The sequence below is a fragment of the Micrasema longulum genome, unplaced genomic scaffold, assembly GCF_059751315.1.
Source record: "Micrasema longulum isolate JH-2025_06_02 unplaced genomic scaffold, ASM5975131v1 h1tg001094l, whole genome shotgun sequence".
Classification (NCBI taxonomy): domain Eukaryota; kingdom Metazoa; phylum Arthropoda; class Insecta; order Trichoptera; family Brachycentridae; genus Micrasema; species Micrasema longulum.
In genome coordinates, this window is record NW_028278282.1 from 125282 (window position 1) to 146953 (window position 21672).

General features: G+C 35.0%; 1 protein-coding gene across 4 annotated transcripts; it reads left to right on the forward strand.

The window, feature by feature from the left end:
* Positions 1–1533: 1533 nt before the first annotated feature.
* Positions 1534–20283, forward strand: Liprin-beta (liprin-beta 1). Of its 4 annotated transcripts, none has more exons than XM_088233404.1 (13): positions 2903–3200; positions 3307–3456; positions 3553–4346; positions 4746–4925; positions 7299–7532; positions 8913–9147; positions 12279–12486; positions 13935–14157; positions 15394–15604; positions 16136–16360; positions 17310–17518; positions 19073–19183; positions 20069–20283. In XM_088233404.1, the coding sequence occupies exons 1-13, from the start codon at positions 3038–3040 to the stop codon at positions 20180–20182; spliced, it is 3057 nt and encodes a 1018-aa protein (XP_088089530.1). In that variant the 5' UTR covers positions 2903–3037; the 3' UTR covers positions 20183–20283. The 4 variants fall into 4 exon arrangements, with proteins under 4 accessions (XP_088089531.1, XP_088089530.1, XP_088089532.1 ...); XM_088233406.1 differs by having other exon boundaries at positions 8913–9081; XM_088233405.1 differs by lacking the exons at positions 2903–3200; positions 3307–3456 and adding an exon at positions 1534–2142 and having other exon boundaries at positions 8913–9081.
* The last annotated feature ends 1389 nt before the right edge of the window (positions 20284–21672 follow it).

The following is a 21672-nucleotide window of genomic DNA, read 5'->3' on the forward strand; positions in this document are numbered from 1 at the left end:
TTAGATAATAATATTATAAACTATGCACAATTTAGTCTTCTCTTTTATAACCGAACAATAACCGATGTTTTTTTTTCTCCAAAAGAACGAGGGAGCATTTTTAGCGTAAGCGCGTCACGTTGGGACTACAAAAAATGAGTAAATATTTTCCCTGCGTGGTTATATTACGGTTAGTAATTGCTTTAGCAGTGATTTTATTATCTTGAGCATCCTAGCTGTCGCTCTCCGTGACCGACATTAATGTTTCAAGGGCTTATAATATGATTATGATTAGTTGTTATATTTAGCTGCTCCAATGAACTCATCAACTCTGCTGTACTTTGGTGAACTGTGATTCTGTAGGCGTGATTTTGTGGACTTCGCTTGTTATGGTCTGAGAATTCATACAATGAATATTTCTGAACTAATTTTAATGACCCTGCCGTCGTTACTCGGTACTACTCGAACCATTCATTCATCTCAGCTGTTGCATAACATCACCTATTGTTTTATTATTGTTATGTACCTAGGTACCTTTTATATTTCCTTTTGTAAAAATTGCAATGCCTAGTGCAAAGAAATAATTCTTACACGTTAAATGGCTAGAGACAATATTATTGAATTGCGTATTTGAAACCGCTTTTTTTTCAATTTTTCGATAGTTTTACTGCTAAAATATACATAGATACATTTCGTTTTTATAAAACACTAACAGGTATTTATTTTGTTTATTTTATTTTATAAGGTAATTCAACAAATATACATACTAGAAAACATACAATTTTAAGGTATTCGTCGATACAATTTCACATGCATATACATATCTTCAATTATAGAAGTACACAAAATAGAATTACATTTTGTTGTTTGTTTTATTTGGTTATATGTATATTTTCAATTTCTTTTACTTACAGGGAAAAATACAATGAAACATAAGTTGTACGTGTGTACTTATTGACTAAGATTTTTTCCCAAGAGATTATTCGCAAAAGTTGGGAGAGTGTCATGAAAAATTACAATTTTGATTTTTCGGCAGTATACATTATATTCCCGACACATGCAGGCCATAGGTGTGTGGTATGTAGCATTACCTGAAAACAAAGGTATCAGCATAAAATATGTGTTTTCAAATAAATAAGTACACGCGAATTCATATGAATAAATTATTATTGGTTTTTAATGTTTAAATGACGCTGCTATAAATAATATTCCACTGATTTAATGTATTATTTTACTAAGTGCAGTATTTTTACATTCAGTGATGAATATTCCACCCTAAAATTGGAATCGCTACATTTATGTACACACGTGTGCGTAGTACTATGGACCCCTCCGTAAACAGCAGCGATCCAGATGATAAATCCCAACATAACCCATATCCGCACCCTCGCCTTTCCTATCAGCTGGTGATTGGTGACCCCCCGCTATAGCGAGTTACGCGTACGCCGTGCCGCGTGGCTTATAGAGAAAAAATAATAGTTTCCGAGGGGTGCAGCACATCCCTGCTCAGTTCTCCGTTCCCTGCTCCCTGCCCACAGTTTCCTACTCCCGGTTCCCACAAAGGCCGACCATCTGGCTCGAGTCAGTTCGCGGGCTACACTCGAACCTGGAGTCGCGCGGCTATTTCCATCTCCCAGTTAGCGATTCGGTTCGTTTAGTTAGGAACTCGGTTACTCGCGCGCCGGCAATCCCACTGCACCTCTCGCCTCTTTCGTTCGGTGTATCGTCCAAATAATAACAACGCCGTTTTCTCGTTTCGGTGTAAATCGCGCAACTAACGTGTGCCCGGGAGTACCCTCGCGCATGCCGCGCCGATGTAAACACGGCCGCGATCGGGCGGAAGAATGCGAGAGCTGGGGCGGGGCGGGGCGCTCGTAGCGGCCGCAGTCGCGCATCTGGAGAACAAGGCGCAGCGTCGTCCCGCGCCCGAAGCGTCCTCGTCCGGAGACACGAGTGCGCACATGCCGGGGGAGATGAAGAAGCCGCAGCTGCAGCCGGCCGAGTGCCGAGACTCCAGCTCGGACGACAAGGGAGACAAGGTGGAGTCTACCGCCTCCGAATCCGCGCGCTCCAGCGACCGGGAGTCGGACGGCAGCGGCAGCTCGAGCTCGGGCCAGAGCAGCCCTACTTTAGGGGCCCCTACTCAGGAAGGGCCTAACCGAGGTTCTCGTCCCGACACTACTACTATCCATCACCTTCTCCTCCAGCATATTCTCATTGTGGCTGTTGTTTCGTTGTTTACATTTTACTTTACTTAACTTCATTTTCGCATTTTTAATAGTGTTATTTTCGTAGAGCATTTCATTCCGTATAAAATTATGTTTTAATCATTGTAGAAATAAGTTTTGTGTGTTGAAATATAATATTAATTAAATGTGATTTTCTTCTTTTATTATTTTCTTTCACGTTCATAAGATTTTTTCAACTCATCGATGATAGTTATTTATGTGTATTAACTAAGAAATTTGACTCGGGTATTTTAAATGTCGAGCGGAACGTAATATTTTTATCAGGTACTCGTATACCGAGTGCGGGTGAGAGGATGGAATGGAGAAAATAATATTTTTAGTTTACTTTTCCAATTTTATCAACAAAATGTACGAGTATTTACGCACCTAATAAAGCGATACGCTTCATTTGTGCAAAACATATAATTCCGAACGTTCTTTGTGTTTTTTATATTCTTGAATATTTAAGACGATTCATTCTTATGTTTTTTTTTTATAATGTGTCTAAAAAATAAATAAACATTCTTCCGACACCTCGGTAAACAATACTCGTAGGTGAATGTTAGTGGACTCGCGTATCTCACGTTTTGGCTGTGTTTACCAGCGTACGTGAGATTTGCTGGAAAGCCGCCAAGTTCTGCAACTCATTTACTGAAATAGAAACTGTCTATTCTCGGGCGTTTGACATCTCTTCGCGTTAGTTAAACTCGAATAGCGAACTCGGTGCACTCGCTGACCTCACGCCTCGCTCCGATCCTTTCTGTCAGCGCTAATTACTTCCATTGACACGTCGTTGTACCTCTCGCGCGGTCTGCCGCTCGGTCCTGCCGATGTGCGACGAAGATGACGGCTTCCCGCTCGACGGGGGCCCGTGGCGCGGGGGGGAGGGAGAGGACGAGGGCGCGGACAGCGAGGAGGAGGGAGACGCAGAGAGCGTGGTCACGGTCAGCGGACTGCACCCGGCCGTCAGCTCCTATATGTACTCGGTCATGGGTCAGTATGAGGAGCGCCAAGCGGTAGTCGCCCCTGTCGACTCCTTCCCTGCCTATCTTTCTGTCCTTTAACTTTGAATAACTTTTTTCTCGGGGCTGTTCTCTAGGAAGCGATTCTGACAGCCCGGACGATTTCTCCACGTTAAAGCGCGGCACTCGATCAGACAGTAATTATTCCGTCCGCCGCCGCGGCTCCTCCAGTTCGCGCTCTTCCTCGTCGTCCGGAAAGTCGTTCAAACAGGAGGATGATGCGGAAGGTCGAAATTTTATTATCCAAATACTGTTTGAGTGATATTTTCTTATATTTCATACAATTTTATTTCTCGATTACCAACATTCGCTGTATTACGCAGACACGACTCGCTGTGACGACTTCCGATGGATCAAGTCGGAGCCCTCCGCGACTTGCAACTACGAAAAGGCGGCTCGAAATCTCACTCGCGTTTCTCCCACTCCGGACACCGACGACGATGAGAGCGCCAAAGCGCCGCAAGCGAAGAGATCAGACGGGCCTTCGAAGTTCTGTAGCGACAAACCTCCGGTCCCTAGCGCCCACGACAGGGTCGGACCCGGTAGTTTGGACCGGCGGAGATACCACAACACTAACAGGGTGGACAGAGATCAGAAGTCCAGGTCCAGTCATAACCTCAAGTCGCACCAGCAATCTCCCAGCAGGCAGTACGCAAATGGAAATGTATACAGGAATACTAACGAGAGTCCGGGACCACCGAATTCTTATCCCGTAGACTACGCTGGCAACCATTTACGAGACATCTATCAGCCGGATTACCCGCATCAGTACAGCTCCTACACGCCTCCCAGGCAGCTGAGCGATTACCAGAGGAAAGCCATCTCTTACGAACACTTTAATAGACGTCACGAACACAATGATCCTCAGCGATATGGTAGTAACTCTATGCTTATGGAAAACAAAGATCCTTACAAGCAACTGGATTATCACGGTTATCATCACGATGGGAGGAGCTTGCCTTATCAGTACGGCAGCCGGCCGGAGCTTCACGGTTCCCACGGGGAACTCTCGTACTGCGGAGCTCCATACCCCACATCCTGCTACTACCACCCCCCTCCCCCATGGTGCGGTTGCCAGGAGCAGCAGGGCCGATACCGGACTCCCTATGGCTGCAAGGTATAAGGAAGTCTGGACTGAAGTTTTACTGATTAACAGCATTGCATGTTTGCGTCAATAACTAATAAAACCATCCATCCAAAGAGTTAAAACATGTTTAGACTAGTTTTAATTATGCTGTCAAATCTTTATGTATAAATTAGCACAGTTCCATTTCAAAGAACTGCCAGTTGACTTTGCTTATTTTAAGGACTATATCCTGCTAAATCCAAAACCTCAATTTCATATGTTGCCTGCTACCGTATTCTGTCTTTTTTTTCTACTTCAAAATATTTTTACAAATCTTATTTCCTCTTTTCCTATTTGTTGTAAAATTAATTTATGTGGTCAATTAGTTGTTATCCCAAAAAAAAATTGATATTATATTTGGATTATTGAAGTTAAATATTTATTTTTCAGAACTCGGAAGCTGTAGATGACAAAATCAGAAGACTAGAAAGCGACAAGGAATCTCTTCAACTGCAAGTATCGGTGCTATCGGAGCAAATTGCTGCCCAATCGGATAAAATCAATGATCTGGAGAGGTTACTAAATGAAAAGAGAACACTTCTTACCAATGCTGAAGAATTACTTCAAAGAGTAAGTATTTTTATTCAGTAAAAACATAGTAGTTTCAAAAGGCACATGATTAAATCATCAGCTATAAATAAGTTATTTTTGAACAGTAAAAACGTTTCTATGTCTATTAAATTCAAATCTGAAAGTGAGACATCCTCCCTTTTTAAACCCCTAAAAAAAAATTCATGTTTGCCTGCTATAAAAGATAAATGCATAAGATATCTATTTTAGTGGAGTTATGGCGAAGGCATAATTCTACTCCATCTAGGAAAGTTTTAAAATGTAATTTAGTGGGTAAGTAAGTACAAAAGTATTTTAAATGTATAATATTAGAAATCGAACATTGATTTGAGTCTACTGAACACTTTTTTTGAAAATGCCCTAACAAGGCAAAACAATTGTCACGAAATTTTTGTTTTTATATTTTTTTTTATATTTGTAAAAATAAAATAAAGTGTTCAGCAGACTCAAATCAGTTTTTGATTTCTAATATTATAAGTTTAAATATGGAGTTCTACAAAATAAACACCAAATCAATCAACAAAAGAATTTTATTTTTTAAAATGTAGATTTTTAGGCAGTATAAGTCAGAGACTTATTATACAGGGTAATTATTTTGTGAGATGTGTTCATAGATCAGACTAGATATTAATTTATTGTATTATGTGAACAAACAGTTTGCACAACAATTTTCTCTAAAATTATAATTGCTTTTTTATTCCCAATTAACAAATGGTCGAAGAAAGTGATAATGTAACTTTACTTGTATAACTTGCAATTCTTTGGGATAGATCTTCCGTCTTTTTATAGATCTCTTCGCCACTAAAACAGTGTGGGATAAAGATGGATTGGCATGGTTTAGCTCGAAGTCTTATTTATATTTTATTTTATTTTATTTTGTTCAGAAAACATACAGTCATACAAAATAAGTATTAAAAACATTAAATGCGACAAAAAAATAAAAAAATAAATAGGAATTTTAAGTGAGAAAATAATAATTGTTGACATTTGCTATGTTTATCGTGTTTATGAATGTATTGTATACCATTATTTTATTGCCCTTGCTTGTCTTTAGTTTTTTATTATTTTTGTTCAGTTTCTTTTTATATGTTTCTTCGTATAACTGTTGTAATTGGCTTAGGCCGTATATATAATAAATAACTAAATAAATAAATGTTGGAAGACAAACTGAATTAATGATGTCAAATGATCATTACATTGTCAATAGGATAACATTTCTATGATTTTCTGTTTAAATTACGGTTAATTACCCACTAGACCACTGAATTAGCATAAAAATTTGCATGTTTTCAACTTTTGTGTGGTTATGATGTCACACTCATCTACAATGAATTACATACAGAATATTGACTACATATGGGTTAGTATTACAACCTCTTATTTTTGCATAACCTTCTTATCTCTAAACATGAAGCAATGTCACAGTAGCATCAGATGTTCGATTAGTACTAACCCCTAATGGAATAAACAGTTACCAGTATAAAGCTGTATTATTAATTTTCTGTTACAAATCCACATCTTTATTTTTAAGTACGGTGATCACCCTGTCTCCAGACCATATCTTGCCTGTGAACAGCTTTCCTCACTTGAAATTCTCCTATGCTGCTCTGTTAACATTTTGCGCCAAAAGATCTGACTATTCTTTGATCAAGCTACTCCATCTTATCTATTGATGTCCTTGAAGGCTTGTCTTAACAAATAAAAATTCCATGAAAATGTTTCTTTTTTATAGATTTTTCCGAGAAATTACTATACTATCTTGTGTGGAGTTTTGCAGTACAAGTCAAGAGACACGATTACGGCTGTTATTTTTCAGCGTAGATCGCCAAGGCTTGACAAAAATCACATTTTAACTATTGTGTCAATATGGGAATCGAACCCAGAACCTTATGCGTATTTGATGCGTGCGTGTAAGCATGTTTGAGGCCCCCAGTGAAATTGCTAACAGAAGTTACTAATTAGTTTTCTTGCTATCTGAATTATTCTAAAAAAGCGTTAATAAACTGACAGATCCTATTCTCGCACATGGATAAATTTTTGCAATTTAGTCATGAGGAAGAATGACAATATCCGACGTGCGCCCTCCATATAATTTGCTAAACTCACAATGAAAGGGACAATAAACGCAGTTTACTTCAATTAAATTTTATTGTGATTTATTAAATTCCAATTAAAAAATAAAGTTACTTACTTGATTTTTGCCAAATTTTTTTTTTAATATGAATGAAACGAATCAGTAGACCCTCGATCTTAAAAACAGTTTTCTGCTATGTGAAGGGAATGCTTTCACTGTATGTATTTTTTCTTTCTTCTTTGTTCTTCAGCTGGTAATCGATAAATATGCTTAGTAACTATTTTTATTTCTTTATTTAGGAAATGTTGACACGCTCCTCCCTAGAGACACAGAAGCTAGAGTTGATGTCCACCATATCGGACTCTAGGTTGCGTCAGGCCGCTCTGGAGAGGGAGAATGTGGAGCTGAGGGGAGGGATGAGCAATGGGGGAAGAGGGGTTATAGGAACTGGAGGAGTGGCTAATAGTAACCGAACTAGCCCCTCTCCCTGCCCCTCTCCTGCCCCTAACCACCGGGAAGGTTCCACTCCCAGGGTAATTGAAAAATTATAATTCTTATATTTACGCAACTTTGTGATTTTTATTAGCATGTTTTGTAAGTTGTAAAGTTATCGTAGAATTTATAATCAATCAATATTATTATTATTTCAAGCAGAGGCCTGTCTGGTGCTTCTGTTTCCACACAAATAATGCGAAAGGTCTTTTTTTTGTGATTTATTCCAGTATTATTTTTGGTTTGGTGCTCCGGGCCTCTTTCTTACCCAGCAATTTGCCCCCCGTAACCTAAAGCTAGAAGGATAGTAAAATCAAGGCTTAAGTCACAATGTTTAAAACGTGAATTGAAAAGTTCAAAAGATGTTTTGACCTTTTTTACTCATTATCCATTGTTTGGATAATGGAAAAAAATGGTTCGATTCTCACCAGTTGCAACAAAAATCAGAGAAAGATTTTTTGTCGTGCAGAACTTTTTATAACTTCCTTACATATTCTCTTTTTCCTACCTGCTGGCAAACCTCTTAAGTAAGTCCTTTAAAAAAAATCATTATTATAGTTGCGTAATAATTGAATTCAATTAAAATTAATAATAGAATACGTTAGTATCTCTGTATGATAATTATGCAGCTGTGTTCAATAGGAGAAAGACGAAAAGAGAATTTTAAAAATTTAGTTTTACAATACACTGGAACCGCTTTTTACTCAGTGGATATGTTACACAGTATTGTGTAACAAAAAAAACAGTTTGAATAAGTTACAATGATGAGTAGGTTTCCTTCCATAAATATCGATTCAAGATTTCAAAAAGCTTCAAAGAGTATTTTAATTTATTGTACCTTAATTTTATTCAAAAATATAACATGACAACTAAATACTTATCACTATCACAAATATATATTATACGCTAAATAAATAAAATAGCGATGTGGGGAATTCCAAAAAGGAATAATATAACTTTATTCCTATTATGTATTGTTTAATTAATCTTTAAAAAATGAATTCTTTTTGGTACCTTTTTATTTTGAAATCGTGTAAAAAAAACCTCATAAAAAGAGGTTTCAGTGATGCAATTGTTTTAATCAACGGCCATTAATTAAACTAACTGGCATGAAAAAAAGTATAAAAATTGCAAAAAGGCGTTGCCTAGTAAGCGAAATAATTCAGACATGAATCTCACCTACATCAATAAAGGTTTCAACGGTTTTACTTCACAAGAATCAACAGTTGAATGAATTGAGGAAATAAGGATGTTTTAACATAGGCAGAATGGAGAATTTTACCCAGTGTGTAAGTTAATCAATGACAGGTCATAATCCCTTGACTTACATATTTTCCTTCCCAAAAATGTTTTTTCTGTCTGTTGCGAAAAATTTAAAACGATTTTTTTGTTTATATCATTATTTCCTCTTCTTATTCTAGACACCTCCCTCGACCTACCGCCGCCTAGTGAACCCAGACCAGTCTCCGCACTCGTACAGCTCGCTCCCGCGAGGCTCGTCTCTGTCCTCCACCCCCACGGGCAGGCCCCCCGGCCCCGCCCCCCCCCAGCATTCCACCCCCCTGGACACGGCCGTGGTAGTCCGCTTCGGTAAACCAAACCAACAACACTGTATGGTGGTGGCCAGGGGCCGGGGACACTCTGTACCCAACTTAGGTTTTGTGCCGTTACCTTTTGATGTGTATTGTTGTCACTGTAGTTTGGCCCCCTTGTCGTCACTCCCGTAGCATGCCTTATGGTTATTTTATTACTTCAGTATGATTTATTTTGATTTTAGCACAATATTTAACGTAGCACCTCGAGTCTTCTAATCTAGTAATGCTGTAACCCGCCCCTGCTAAATGTTTACAATCTATCTCACGAGACTTGTTTTATAATCCTCACAGGGTTTTTATTCATCGTGTATTAGTTTTGTTGATTCTTATAAAAACACAGAATTTTGTCAAAAAATAAATAAAAGTCAACATGAACACAAAATACTAGAGAAAAGGGAAAGATCAGACTCCCATTTAGAAAGAAGGCGAAGTCACAGAATGCAATTCTATATTAAAAAAATATTATGAAATGGGAAAAAATATTTACAACAAAAAAAAAAATTAAACTTAATGTTAAGACATGTGTTAAAGAATTTATTAATAACATGTATATATTATGTATGAAGGGTACAGGATATAAAGGATGGATGCCAATTTTTATGTGTTTCAAACTAATAATGGCATCTGACATGATCTACATTTCTGTTGAATAAAATTTTACATTAAGGCTGTTCTTTCCAAGATACCAGAACAAGACAAAAAATGCATCCAGGGGATAAAGGATGAATGCCAGTTAAATACTGGAAATAGAGCGATAATTTAATATTAACGAAAACCATTTTAGATGCTATAAAACAGTTTGGGCTATTTACATTAGGCTGGTTCTTATATGTTTATAAGTTTATTTAAATGTCCAAAAGGTTTAAAAACTTTAAAATGTTATATATCAAGACTTCCTTTTTTTATCCTTTATACCTTGTACCCTTCATGTACTTTATAATGTTGTTTTTAGAGAACACATAAGAATATCTTTATTTGTGCTCTGTTTTAAGATTCAAATATTTTATTTTTTTGATTCTCGGGTTTGATTCTCAGTAAGGTTTATTCACTATGAAGTCCTCAGTTTTCCTTGACTAGAATTTGGATTGTAAGACTAAGAGACAGTTGGCGTGACTATGAGTGGTTTAAAAAACTTCTCCACAAAATAACTCCTTATTGTTTGCTGATTGATAATGCTTGTATTTTGTCTGGATTTTTGAATACCTAGTTATAACATTTTTTCTTTATGAAAATCTTTCACATTTATATTTTGATTTAATATATTTTTTAATATTTTGTTCAAAGTTAGCTTTTATTTATTTTGCTGATTAGTGATATTATTTTCAACAATATATAAAATACACGTAATGCACTAGAATTTTTATATATATATTAAAATAAATCAATTCTATGACACACCTTCTAAAAATCTTGTCACATCACAACATATGTTTTTAAAATCAAATATTCTATAGTTTTGAGAAACAAAGATAAGTATCTCCGCAAGTGATAATCTTAACCGGTTAAGTGCCATAAGCGCATTAACGCGCTCTTTGCGTTTGTGCTTGGAGGCCATACAGAAATAGCGCATAAAGACGCGTGCCTTTGTATGCGCTTTACGCATCGAGGTTGAATTCATACGCTTGGAAGATATCTGTCAGAATCTAGAAGAAACACTAGGACATGAGGAATTATTAAAATAACAGCAATTTAAATGAGAGCTATGTTTGACGTTTGACATAATGCAAGATTGACGCTTAATTTTGGGAGTCTCCTTGAGTATTGCGTTTTATTTTTTGGCAAACTTTTATAGTGAAATGCGCTAATCCATGTTCGTTTATTTTATTATGTTTTTTTTTTTTAATATTGGGACCTAAATACGATGTGTTAATGTTTAATTGACGGTTTTTAAAAATAGTTTTCTCTTCTAAATAATAATAATTGTTTGTATGGCTAAATATTACTTAAATTAAACTCTAAAGATAAAATTTATAATGATGTATAATATGAATGTATGTGGCAAGTGACAATTCAGACATTTTATGAAAAATTTAATTGCATTTTTTTGGGGCAATGGTGTCTTAAATGACACATCGTGTATTTATTTGGTAAATTTTGATCATTCCTTTTGGGCATACATATTTTTAAAATAATCATTTAAGGTTTTATCTTTTCTAAAAATTGCCTCAAATTTCGCAGCCTACTGGGAACTGCCATAGCAATACCTAGCGGCACATAAAAGGTTAAAAGCAGTTATCATATTGTAGCTTATCTTGCATGATAAAAGCATGAATTAAAGCACATATCACCAACATAAGCATCAAGTGTATTTTTGATATTGTAGCGTTAACATTGTGGTTTGGGTTTTTTTGGTAAATTTGCACCTCTACTTATTAAAATAATAACGTTTTATAATGAAATTACTGTGAAAATTCCACCCAAAACTGTGATAAAAGTAAGCACCAAATTGTAATTTTTCTATAAAGTTTTATTCAAAAAGTTTTGTTTTGTTCAGCATATTGTTTGTTCCGCATAGTGTTCTTACGCTAGAAAAGGTTTTTGATGTGTGAAAAAATGTAAATTTGTTTAAACAATGATGTTTTTGTTTAAATTTAATATTTAAACTCACACATATATTAACAAATCACTCAAATATGCTATGCTAAGGAAATTTATCAATTATTAAAATAAAAAAACAAAATCTCCCAAAACATATGTTTTTTATGGAGTATAAAAATCCTAATTGATTTGGTTGAATAATATAATTCCAAAATGCATTTTTATCACCATTTTGAACATTTTTGTTATGTAATTCACTAAAAAGCATTGGAAGTAACTATTTAGAAAATATTTTTATCTTTTTGACAGTTCTGTTTAATTATCATTGCATACAAATTAAAACCGGGACCTCAATGGCTGAAAAGAATGAATTTTCGAGGTCCCGGGTTCGAATCTTAGCAAGGTCGACATGAAAATCTTGTTTAAAGGGTGATTTTACGCTGCTTTATTTCATTGTCCCTCGACTGGCACCTAAGCCCGAAGTGTAACAGTTGATCGAGATACGATATGAACCATCGGGTGCGGATAGAAGTATGATAAAGACTATGATGTACCGAAGCAGTGCCTTATGCAGCGTTAGGTGTGGATAGGGAAATGGAAAATATGAAAATCTATATTTCATACTTTAGTGATGTAATTTGTTGGTTATTTCAGCGGAGAAAGACACGGTGCTTGGAACAGCCAGTCCCATTCTGGGCAAGATAGGGGGCGGCAGCAAGGGATGGGGCGGGCTGTGGAGGGGGGGCAGCGGGGGGACCCTGGAGGACGTGGAGGCCAGCCCGAGGAGTGGGGAGCCCTTCCAGAGGGGAGGAGTCAGAGCAACCGCTGCACCCCGATTGCAAACTACGCATATCGATAGATGGTAACATTATTAAATATTATATATACCGCCTATGCGCTATGTAGCTACAGGACTTGTTGAAATCTAGATTCCATCTGTAAATTATTATTTTTAACAATATGTATTTTGAGTTGATGTCCAAATGTTTGTAGACAGATACTGGATTACACCCCTAGACAGTTTTCCAAAATGGATATCACAACAGAGATGGAGAACATTTTAGAGAAGGGAATATGATAGTCTAGGCATTTACGGAGCTTATGAACTGTCATTAGCAAGTTTAAATAAAATATTTTTTTATATAAATCATATAATACAAAGCAATGATAATATAATTACATTCCAAGGACTTACTGAAACTCAATTCTGGACTATAATAAGATTTTAACATAAAAATAAAAGTACATATCAAGAACAATAAAGAAACTTCATCATTCCCTTTCCGCACCTAATGGTGCATAGGGCACTGCATTGGTTCACCAATCACAGCGTATCTTGATCACTTTTGTTACATGAAGGTAAGAGCAGGTACCAGCCCAGAGACTATGAAATATTCCGGTGCAAAAACACCCTTTTAAATAAATATTTCATATCAACCTTGTCGGGAATCGAACCCGAGACCTCTCGCATGGTAAGCAAACTTGCTGACTATTACACCACGAGGCCGATAAAAGAAACAAGTAATGGTGAATGTCACATATGTAGTACGTAAAAGTCATGGGCTCCGTAGATTCCTAGACTTCACATATTATTATTGTCACTATTATTATTAAACAACATATAAATAAGAAAAACCACTTTAAAATTGTTAAACATAGAAAATCACATAGTTAGTTTCTCAAATATAAATTTATTTATTATTATTCAAAAACTCAATCCAAAATTGATTATTTACTTCCACGCGAAAGTCAGCCTAGTTTTTTATTTAATTTATCATTTTGTTTTTACAACATTAGTTATGGAATCGAAAATTTAATTAATGATCTAAAAATGAATGTTTTTGAATGCAATTAAATGGCACACGGCAAAATGTCATCATCGATAAAGAATAATTTATTATTGTTATTTTTTTTTTTGCACCACAACAGGCCAGAAGGCCCAACTACCACATTGAGAAAAATCACATTTATTTTTTGTGTTCTCACCGGGAATCGAACCCGTGACCTTCCGAATGTGAGTCAAGCGTCTTAACCACAGGGGAGCATACAGGAGAGCAAAGACAAGTCAAGTTTATGGAGCAATGTGCCCTTTTTTGTGCGATTTCTCATACAATGAGCCCATTTTCATTGTGACACTATACTTTTTTCCTACAATTTAAGATCCAAGGGGCCCAATTTTGATTGTTTTAAAAGTGCCATTCTATAGTACTTATCCAGAAAAAAAAAATAGCATTAATATAACAAAAATCTAATAAATGTATTGAGTCCATTTTTGCCTTCAATTGTTAGCATAATGAAATCATTTTCCAGGAGCACATCACCAGTAAGAGAGTGGGATGCAGATATTACGTGTGAATGGTTAGAATCCATGGGCTTAGATTGTTACAATGCGGATGCTAAGAAGTGGCTCACAAACCCGGCTGGGAACAAAGGAATTATCGCCACTGCATCGCCACAACAAATAGAGAAAGAATTAAACTTGAAAAACTCCCTTCACAAAAAGAAGATCGTTTTAGCATTAATGGACTTACAGGTAGTGTATAGTTTCCCGTCATTTCATATTATATAACAATACTAGCGGACCTGACAGACGTTGTCCTGCCCAAACGTTGGCTAGCCTGCTGCGAGCTGGTATACCAAACGTATTTTTAAATACGAATTTTCGATAAACTCTATATATGGTTGACATTGAGTTCGGCATTTCAATATTTTCCTTTCATCATTGGGTGATTTTCTATTACCCAAAGCAAAATAAAAAAAAGTGCAATATCACCAGCCGTATACATAATTTTTCTGTATGTATGATGAATTATTAATATTCAAATATTTCATTTAATTAGGTACCTTGATACTTATTTATGGTTGAATTCCAAAACATAAAATAAATATGTTTTAAATATGGAATTCTTTTTGCAAATGTCAAACTTTTGCTCTTCTCACCAACAGGGGTGCACTTATGTAGGAATACGATTTTTTTAAATGTATTGAATGTCTGTTGATATTTTTTTGGATTACAAAAAATCCAGTAAAAAGAAATAAATGGGTAGAAATTATAAGGAATTTAAGAACAGAATCTGATTGAGATCCACAAAAAACTAATGCTGTTTGTAAACATTTAAAAACAAACTGTTTTTATACCCAAAAAAACAACATCCTTCCATTTATTTGTATATGCATTCTCCTCGAATGCAACCCTGGTAAATTGAAGAATAAAACATTTATACTCCTAACTTTTTTTTTACATATTAGATTGAATATTTTAATATCTACGAACACACGCAGCGCAAAGATCTATATTTCTCTAAAAACTGCAGTAAATCGGTTAAGCCGGGTCGTAAATCGGGTTGTGGTCCCGTGGCTAGTGTTGCGGACTCACAGATCAGAGGTCCGAACCCCAAACTACCCCAATTTGATTTCCATTTTCTAATAGTGAGTTATTTACAACTCGTTAAAAATGGCCCCAAAATCTAAATATTTGGGTAAATAATAAAAACGCAAATATTTCCTTTTTTTTAAAAAAAAAAAGCCGTTTAGGAGGAGTTCAGTGACATCACACATACAGAAGAATTATATATAAAGATAGGGGACTTGTGTTACATTCTACTGTTTCAATATTTTTTCATTAAAATTTTGCACGCCATCAGGCAAAAATCCCCAAAATGGCTTTCTATTTTTTATGAATTATGAATTTTTATGAATATGAATTAATTCTACTTAGTATTCATTCGCAAATATTATTCTCATATTTTTTGTCATGTTTGTGTGCTAGAACCCTTCCGGGGTGGATCCTCTGCTCCGAGCAGCCGGGCGACTGGAGTGCGGTTGGGTCCTGCGCTGGCTGGAGGATCTGGGCCTGCCGCAGTACCGCGAGGCCTGGGCGGCCTGCGCAGCCGACGGTCGTGTGCTGCACCTGCTCTGCCAGGAGGACCTGACACCGCTGCGCCTCACCAGCCAACTTCATGCCCTGAGTCTTAAAAGAGGTAAAATACACTCACCCAGAACAATCTGCTGTCTGGGACTCTAGGCCAGCGGTCCTAAAGGGTCACAGGGGTTTCGAGAGTTAGTGCGTATTGTCGTAGAACTGTGAAAAATCTTATTCTTATTTTTTAAAAATTATTATTATGGATAACTTACATAGCGTCATTTTTGTAATACCTCAAGGGCGCTTTACAAAGTGATTTCTGCGAGCCATTGAATAATTTTTAAAGAGACCGCCACATAGGAACTTTTAAAAAGTTTGAGAACTGCTGGATTAGGGACCGATTGAACAAAAGGAGGTTTTGAAAATGCTCACTTTCATCTACTTGACATTCCATTTTGAAGGCTTGTAATCAAATAAAATAAAATATGTAACGTAAAAGCAAACACAATATCTTGTAGAGCAGACAATGTTTAAATTTGGAAAGAACGAGCACAACCTATGTTAACACCTAATACCATTGAATTTTTAGCCACAGTTAATAAAAACTTAAAAAATAAATGATAATTTATTTGCTCCATTTTCTTTACAGGTATCCAAGTTCTACGCGAAGCCAATTTTAGCCCGGACACCATGATCCGCCGCGCTGGCGTACCGGACGGGCTGGTCCCTGTGGGGGCGGACGGGAGCGCGGGAGGGGAAGGTGAGGAGCAGCAGGTGGAGTGGGGGCACGTGTCTCGCTGGAGCAGCCATCGGGTCATGGAGTGGCTGCGAGCCGTGGACCTGGCGGAGTACGCACCTAACCTCCGGGGTGCCGGTGAGACTATTTCAATATTACTCTGACCTATTGAAGAGTTGATGCCGTTGAGAGTTAGCCGAGTTTTGTGTACGCTTCGTGGTGCTTGTTTAAAAAGCCAAATAAAATTGAAAATCCCGCTGCTTGTGAAATAAAGTCTGTAATTCGTTTTCTCAATGCGAAGAACATTGAACCTGTACACATTCATCAACAAATGTGTGAGGTGTACATATCTAAGGTGTACATGAAAAGATCATAAGTGATTCAATGTTAAGGAGATGGGTGAGACAGTTCAATGAAGGTCGTGATAATTTGCACGACAACTAACAAAGTTGACATACCGGTTCATTCTTAGTCATAATGGCGTCAATTCCTTCTCAATAGGTCGAGATAAGTACTACGCGTGCATAAAACTGCGATTGCAGCATTGCAATGGCAAGAAATACAAACGGAATTATTTTCGGGATATATCTCATAATAAGGAAATATCACTCACTACGAATACCGATAAAAACATATGAAATGGATTTAGAATAATTAATTGTATTTTCAAAACCAATGTGGATATTGTGGAAGAAATGTTTTCATACACAAATGTAAAAAATTAATTTAATAAAAATACGTTCGTAGAAAAACGCAACTTGTTTGGCCTTGGTTGTTGTGATGTCAAGATTTGTGATATTGTTCTACACAAATTTCAATGGCAAGGAACAAATAAACATGAATCGTGACATATTGGGGGCGTGGAATAACCGTTTTTGCAGGAATTCAAAATTAAAAATTTAAAAGTATTCTTGGTGCTCCTAATAATCAGCAAAAATTTTTTTTTACTGGACAGTATTTAATAGACCTTTATTACTTTAAAAATGTAAAAAAATCGTGATATTTTCCTATTGGCAGAAGACATTTTCTTAAGAAATACAAAAACTTTCGTAGAATGAAGAACAATGACATAAACTTTTTTATTCAGGTGTTCACGGTGGATTGATGTATTACGAAGTCCGCTTCACCGGAGAACTGCTGGCCACGCTGTTGAATATCCCTCCTAGTAAAACTTTACTCCGAAGGCATCTCAACACAAGATTCAATCAACTCATCGGTAAAGAAGTCATACAGGAAAAGAGAGATGCAGAAACTACTTTAGGATATCAACCTCTTACTCTAACCTCTAAAATTAAGGTAAGTAGACATACCAACATCGTACTGACATTTTGTTGAAACTAAAAGTTCATAAGTTGACTGAAAATAGTACCTTAAAATTTACTAGTCTTTTACTTGAATTAACACAGGTTAAGGTCTTACAAAAGTGAGACACATATCGTCAGCCGAACTTGTAAAACTCGTAAGTCGCAAACTTACTTTTGATCAAGGGAAAGTAAAAACAGTTCTTACTTCAGTAGCGAATGGTAGCAAAGTTTTTTTCAGTATGTATTTTTTGAATTAATGGAACACTATAATTATACAAGTTTTACACACATAGATTATTTTAAGTCCTAATAGGAAACGCCAAAATATCATTTTTGACCATTTGTGGGATTACGAGTTACATTTGTTGCTTACTGTTCAAAAAATTAATTTTAAAAAAAAAAACAAAAAAACTCAAATTCACCTATCAACAAAACTTAATAATGAATGAGTTGGGCATTTAAAGTTTTAATGTATTCATTCAAATATCCCTATTTTATTTATGATTGGTATTTCTTTTGATAATAATATCTAAAATAAAAATATATTTTTTCTCACAAATTATTAAAAATTATGATTGGTGAATTTTTCCTCGAGTCTGTCGATTTACTGTATACCAGTCGCGTGCCTGTGCAAACTATGTAGTTTTTATAATTACAAACCCTAATGGGTACGGAGTATGAAAAATAACATCTTACTTATTATAAGTATAAAATCTTACCAGACAATTTCCTTCACACAAGAATTGCTATGTCGCATCATTGGCTGTAGTCAATGTTGAAAGTACCTAAGCCCCTTTTAATCAAAGTTTTAAAAAAATGTAACCGCTATTATTGTTTTAATATTAGGAAATAAAATAAAAGGGAAATATAATGATATAAACAGTCCTCATTAGCCAGTTAAACTCTTCACAAAACCCATCTCTTCATTCTAATATAAAGCAGTGCCTAACAATTACTAATACGCATTGTCCTGAAGTAAAATGTACATAAAACTTATGTTTACCCATACAAATATATATTTTTTTAAAGTAAATGAAGAAGGCATTTGTGGTTTGTGCCTTTCATGCCGCTGACCAATTGCGACATGGCACACCGGTCGGTACGGCGCGTGCGGAGTAATTATTATTGTTCGAATTTTGTGTGATTTTAAAAAATCTCCTTTTTAGGCACTGCTATTTGCCTATATGGCCACTGCTGTATACTGCATAATTTCAATGTGTATTTCATATCAAATTTATATCGCTTTTGTCCAATTAACGTTGTATTCTTTAGAATTTAATTTTATATGAAAGCTTTAGGTAAATAAAATTTATTCTGGCTTTAAAATACATATGCTTAAATATTATCAACCATACAGCCATTTCATTGTGGCAAACTAAATTATGTTTAGAAAAATGTTACTAACTCTGCAGTGCAATTATTATCTATGCCTAAAGATTGACTGCTCCGTCAATTCAAGAAATAGGGATGGTATGGAGAAGAAGAAACAATTAATTAGCATTTGACTTATCTTTTACTTGAAAATCTGTGCTTTCTGTGTTTATAGATTGTTAAGAAAGGCCAATTCACGCTTAAAAGGAAAAAGAACAAAGGAGAGACAGAATATGGTGATCTTGTCTGTCCTATTGTGGATCAAGCTTCAGGTGAAATATTAAGTGTAAGTCTCTAACACAACTAACATTTACTTACATTTCTTGTCATCTATCGAGTGTACATATTTACATGGTTGCTTTTACTGTTTTCATAAATCACTTTTGGTTATTATTTGTGGTGTTGTGTATCTACATGTTTTTTTATTAGTTGTTTGCTTATGTTAAAAAAAATAAATAAAAAAGAAAACACTATTTTATGTATCCTTTTTATGAACAACCATCAAGATTTTTTTTTATTGCAATCAAAATAATGTGTCATACGTATGTTAAACAAATTAAAAATATTAGTATAAAAAGTCGAGGTTACCTACATATTCTAATAATATTTAGGTAGTAGTAGAATGTTATTCATTTAGTACAGTACTGCATTAATAGAATTTTTTTATTCGGATTTTAAAAATTAGGAATTTTATGCAATATGTAGGTGTGCTAGAGGTAAAATTTAACAAGCGAATTTAGTTGATTACCTTTCTATGGGATATCAAACTCTGTGATAAATCTATGGCATTAAATATGTTGAAATATGGCTCTTTATTATTTAATTGTTTTTTTTTAAAGTTTTTTTATTCTCGTTTATTATTTTTCTCGTGTAAAGAAATCAATATCCCTTTGTATAAATATATTTGTACATCCTATGTATTTTGCAATTATGTTTTATTTTATAGTCAACTGTAAATACTCAAATACTTACTATGTATGTGTTAATTTTGTCTCTAACACGTTTAACTAACTTTAAACTAATATAAAACAAATTAATAATTGGTTTCTGGACAAATTCAAATGGTTTAAGGTTTACATTTTCTCTATATCCTCAATCTTATTTATCTTATTACCGACTGCACAGTTTTAGAGATATTTTCCATATTTTGTATTTATTATTTCTTATGTAGACGATGAAGATGGAAGCCTTCGGAGGAGAGGGGGGTGTCTCTCGGCAAATTGACGAGCTGTCCAGCTCCACGGACTCCCCGCACTCCCAGAGAAGTGACCTCAGCAGGTCCTGAGGAACACTCCACGGAGCTGCTCCGACCAATATCTTCAACCACTTTGCAAACGTCCCGAGACTTGTAAGGTAGAAGCGTAACAGTGCTCGCCAATACTAAAATTTACAATGCGAGGCCTTTTGTGAACATGTGAAATTGTTACTACATAATTGAAATTCGTGACAAGGTGTAACAACTACTAAAAACATCGTAACATTTTAACACGTAATAAATTATAACTAATACGACTTCATGATGTGCGTACCGTTTACATCTAGATATATGATCTGCCGAAATTCGGATGTGTTTAAACCTAAATATTGGAAAACTGTGTCAAAAAAGAATAACAGGAAGTATCTGACTGAAGGAGTAGCGTCACATATGTTTAAGTTTACTTTAGCTATATAACTTTTTATACTGCATGTTAAAATTGTCTTACGACAATTAATTTATTATTTATGAATATAGAATATATTTTATAAAAGATCACGATATCACGGATCATTTTTAATTAGTTAGAATGCTTAATTATTTGTTTTATTGTTGTATCATTTCAATTAGAATCCAATAAATATTTTTATTTGAGTTGCATATTGGGGGGATAATTACTACATAGTAGTGGTAACCTCAAAATCAGAATTTGTGAGTTACCCACTAAAAACACATTTTTTTATCCTCCTCCACGATCGTGCATTATATCATTTTAATGAATCACGACTTGTCCATTTGAAGCATTCGTGGAGGAAGATACAATATGTCTTTTTAGTGCGTAATTTAAAATGCTGATTTTGAAGTTACCTAGTTGTAGTAATTACCTCACAATATTAAAATTATTATTAATAAAGTGGAGAACTTTTAAATATCATAGTGGCATCTATAAAATTATCAAATTATTGTGTTCAGAGTGTAAAGAGCAATAGTTGGTCATTATAAGTTAAGGGATGTTTGTATGTATACTCAAATAGAATTGTGTAATAATATTTTGTGTGTTGTTTTTCTAGACAGTTTTTGCATATTCATTTGTTTCCTATTGGAAATAGATGTTTATTTTAATAAATGGACAAAACAATATGTTCAAATTATATGCATGCAAATAATGACAATAAAAATTACCGAAATGTTTAGATTTTGTATCGATATTCAAAAATAATGCTTCAAATGAATACTGCACAATTCAAATGTCTTTCAAAGCATAAATTTAAACTCCACACCATTTATGTATGTAAATATAAATAATATTTTTATGTTTAAATTTCCGTTGAGGATTTATATTGGCGCTTTTTATAAATGTTTGTACTGTGTAATTTGAAATGCGAGTTAATCAATTTTTAATATAATATTTTTAATCAGAAACTGTGACACACATTTTTTAAATATTTCTACACTGATTTAAATTTTTGACATTATATAATATTTCTTCTGTTCCATGTATATTTTTCTTTGTAAATACTGCTTACACAATACAAATTTCGTAGAAATGATAATTCCAATATTGGATGAAAAATACAGTT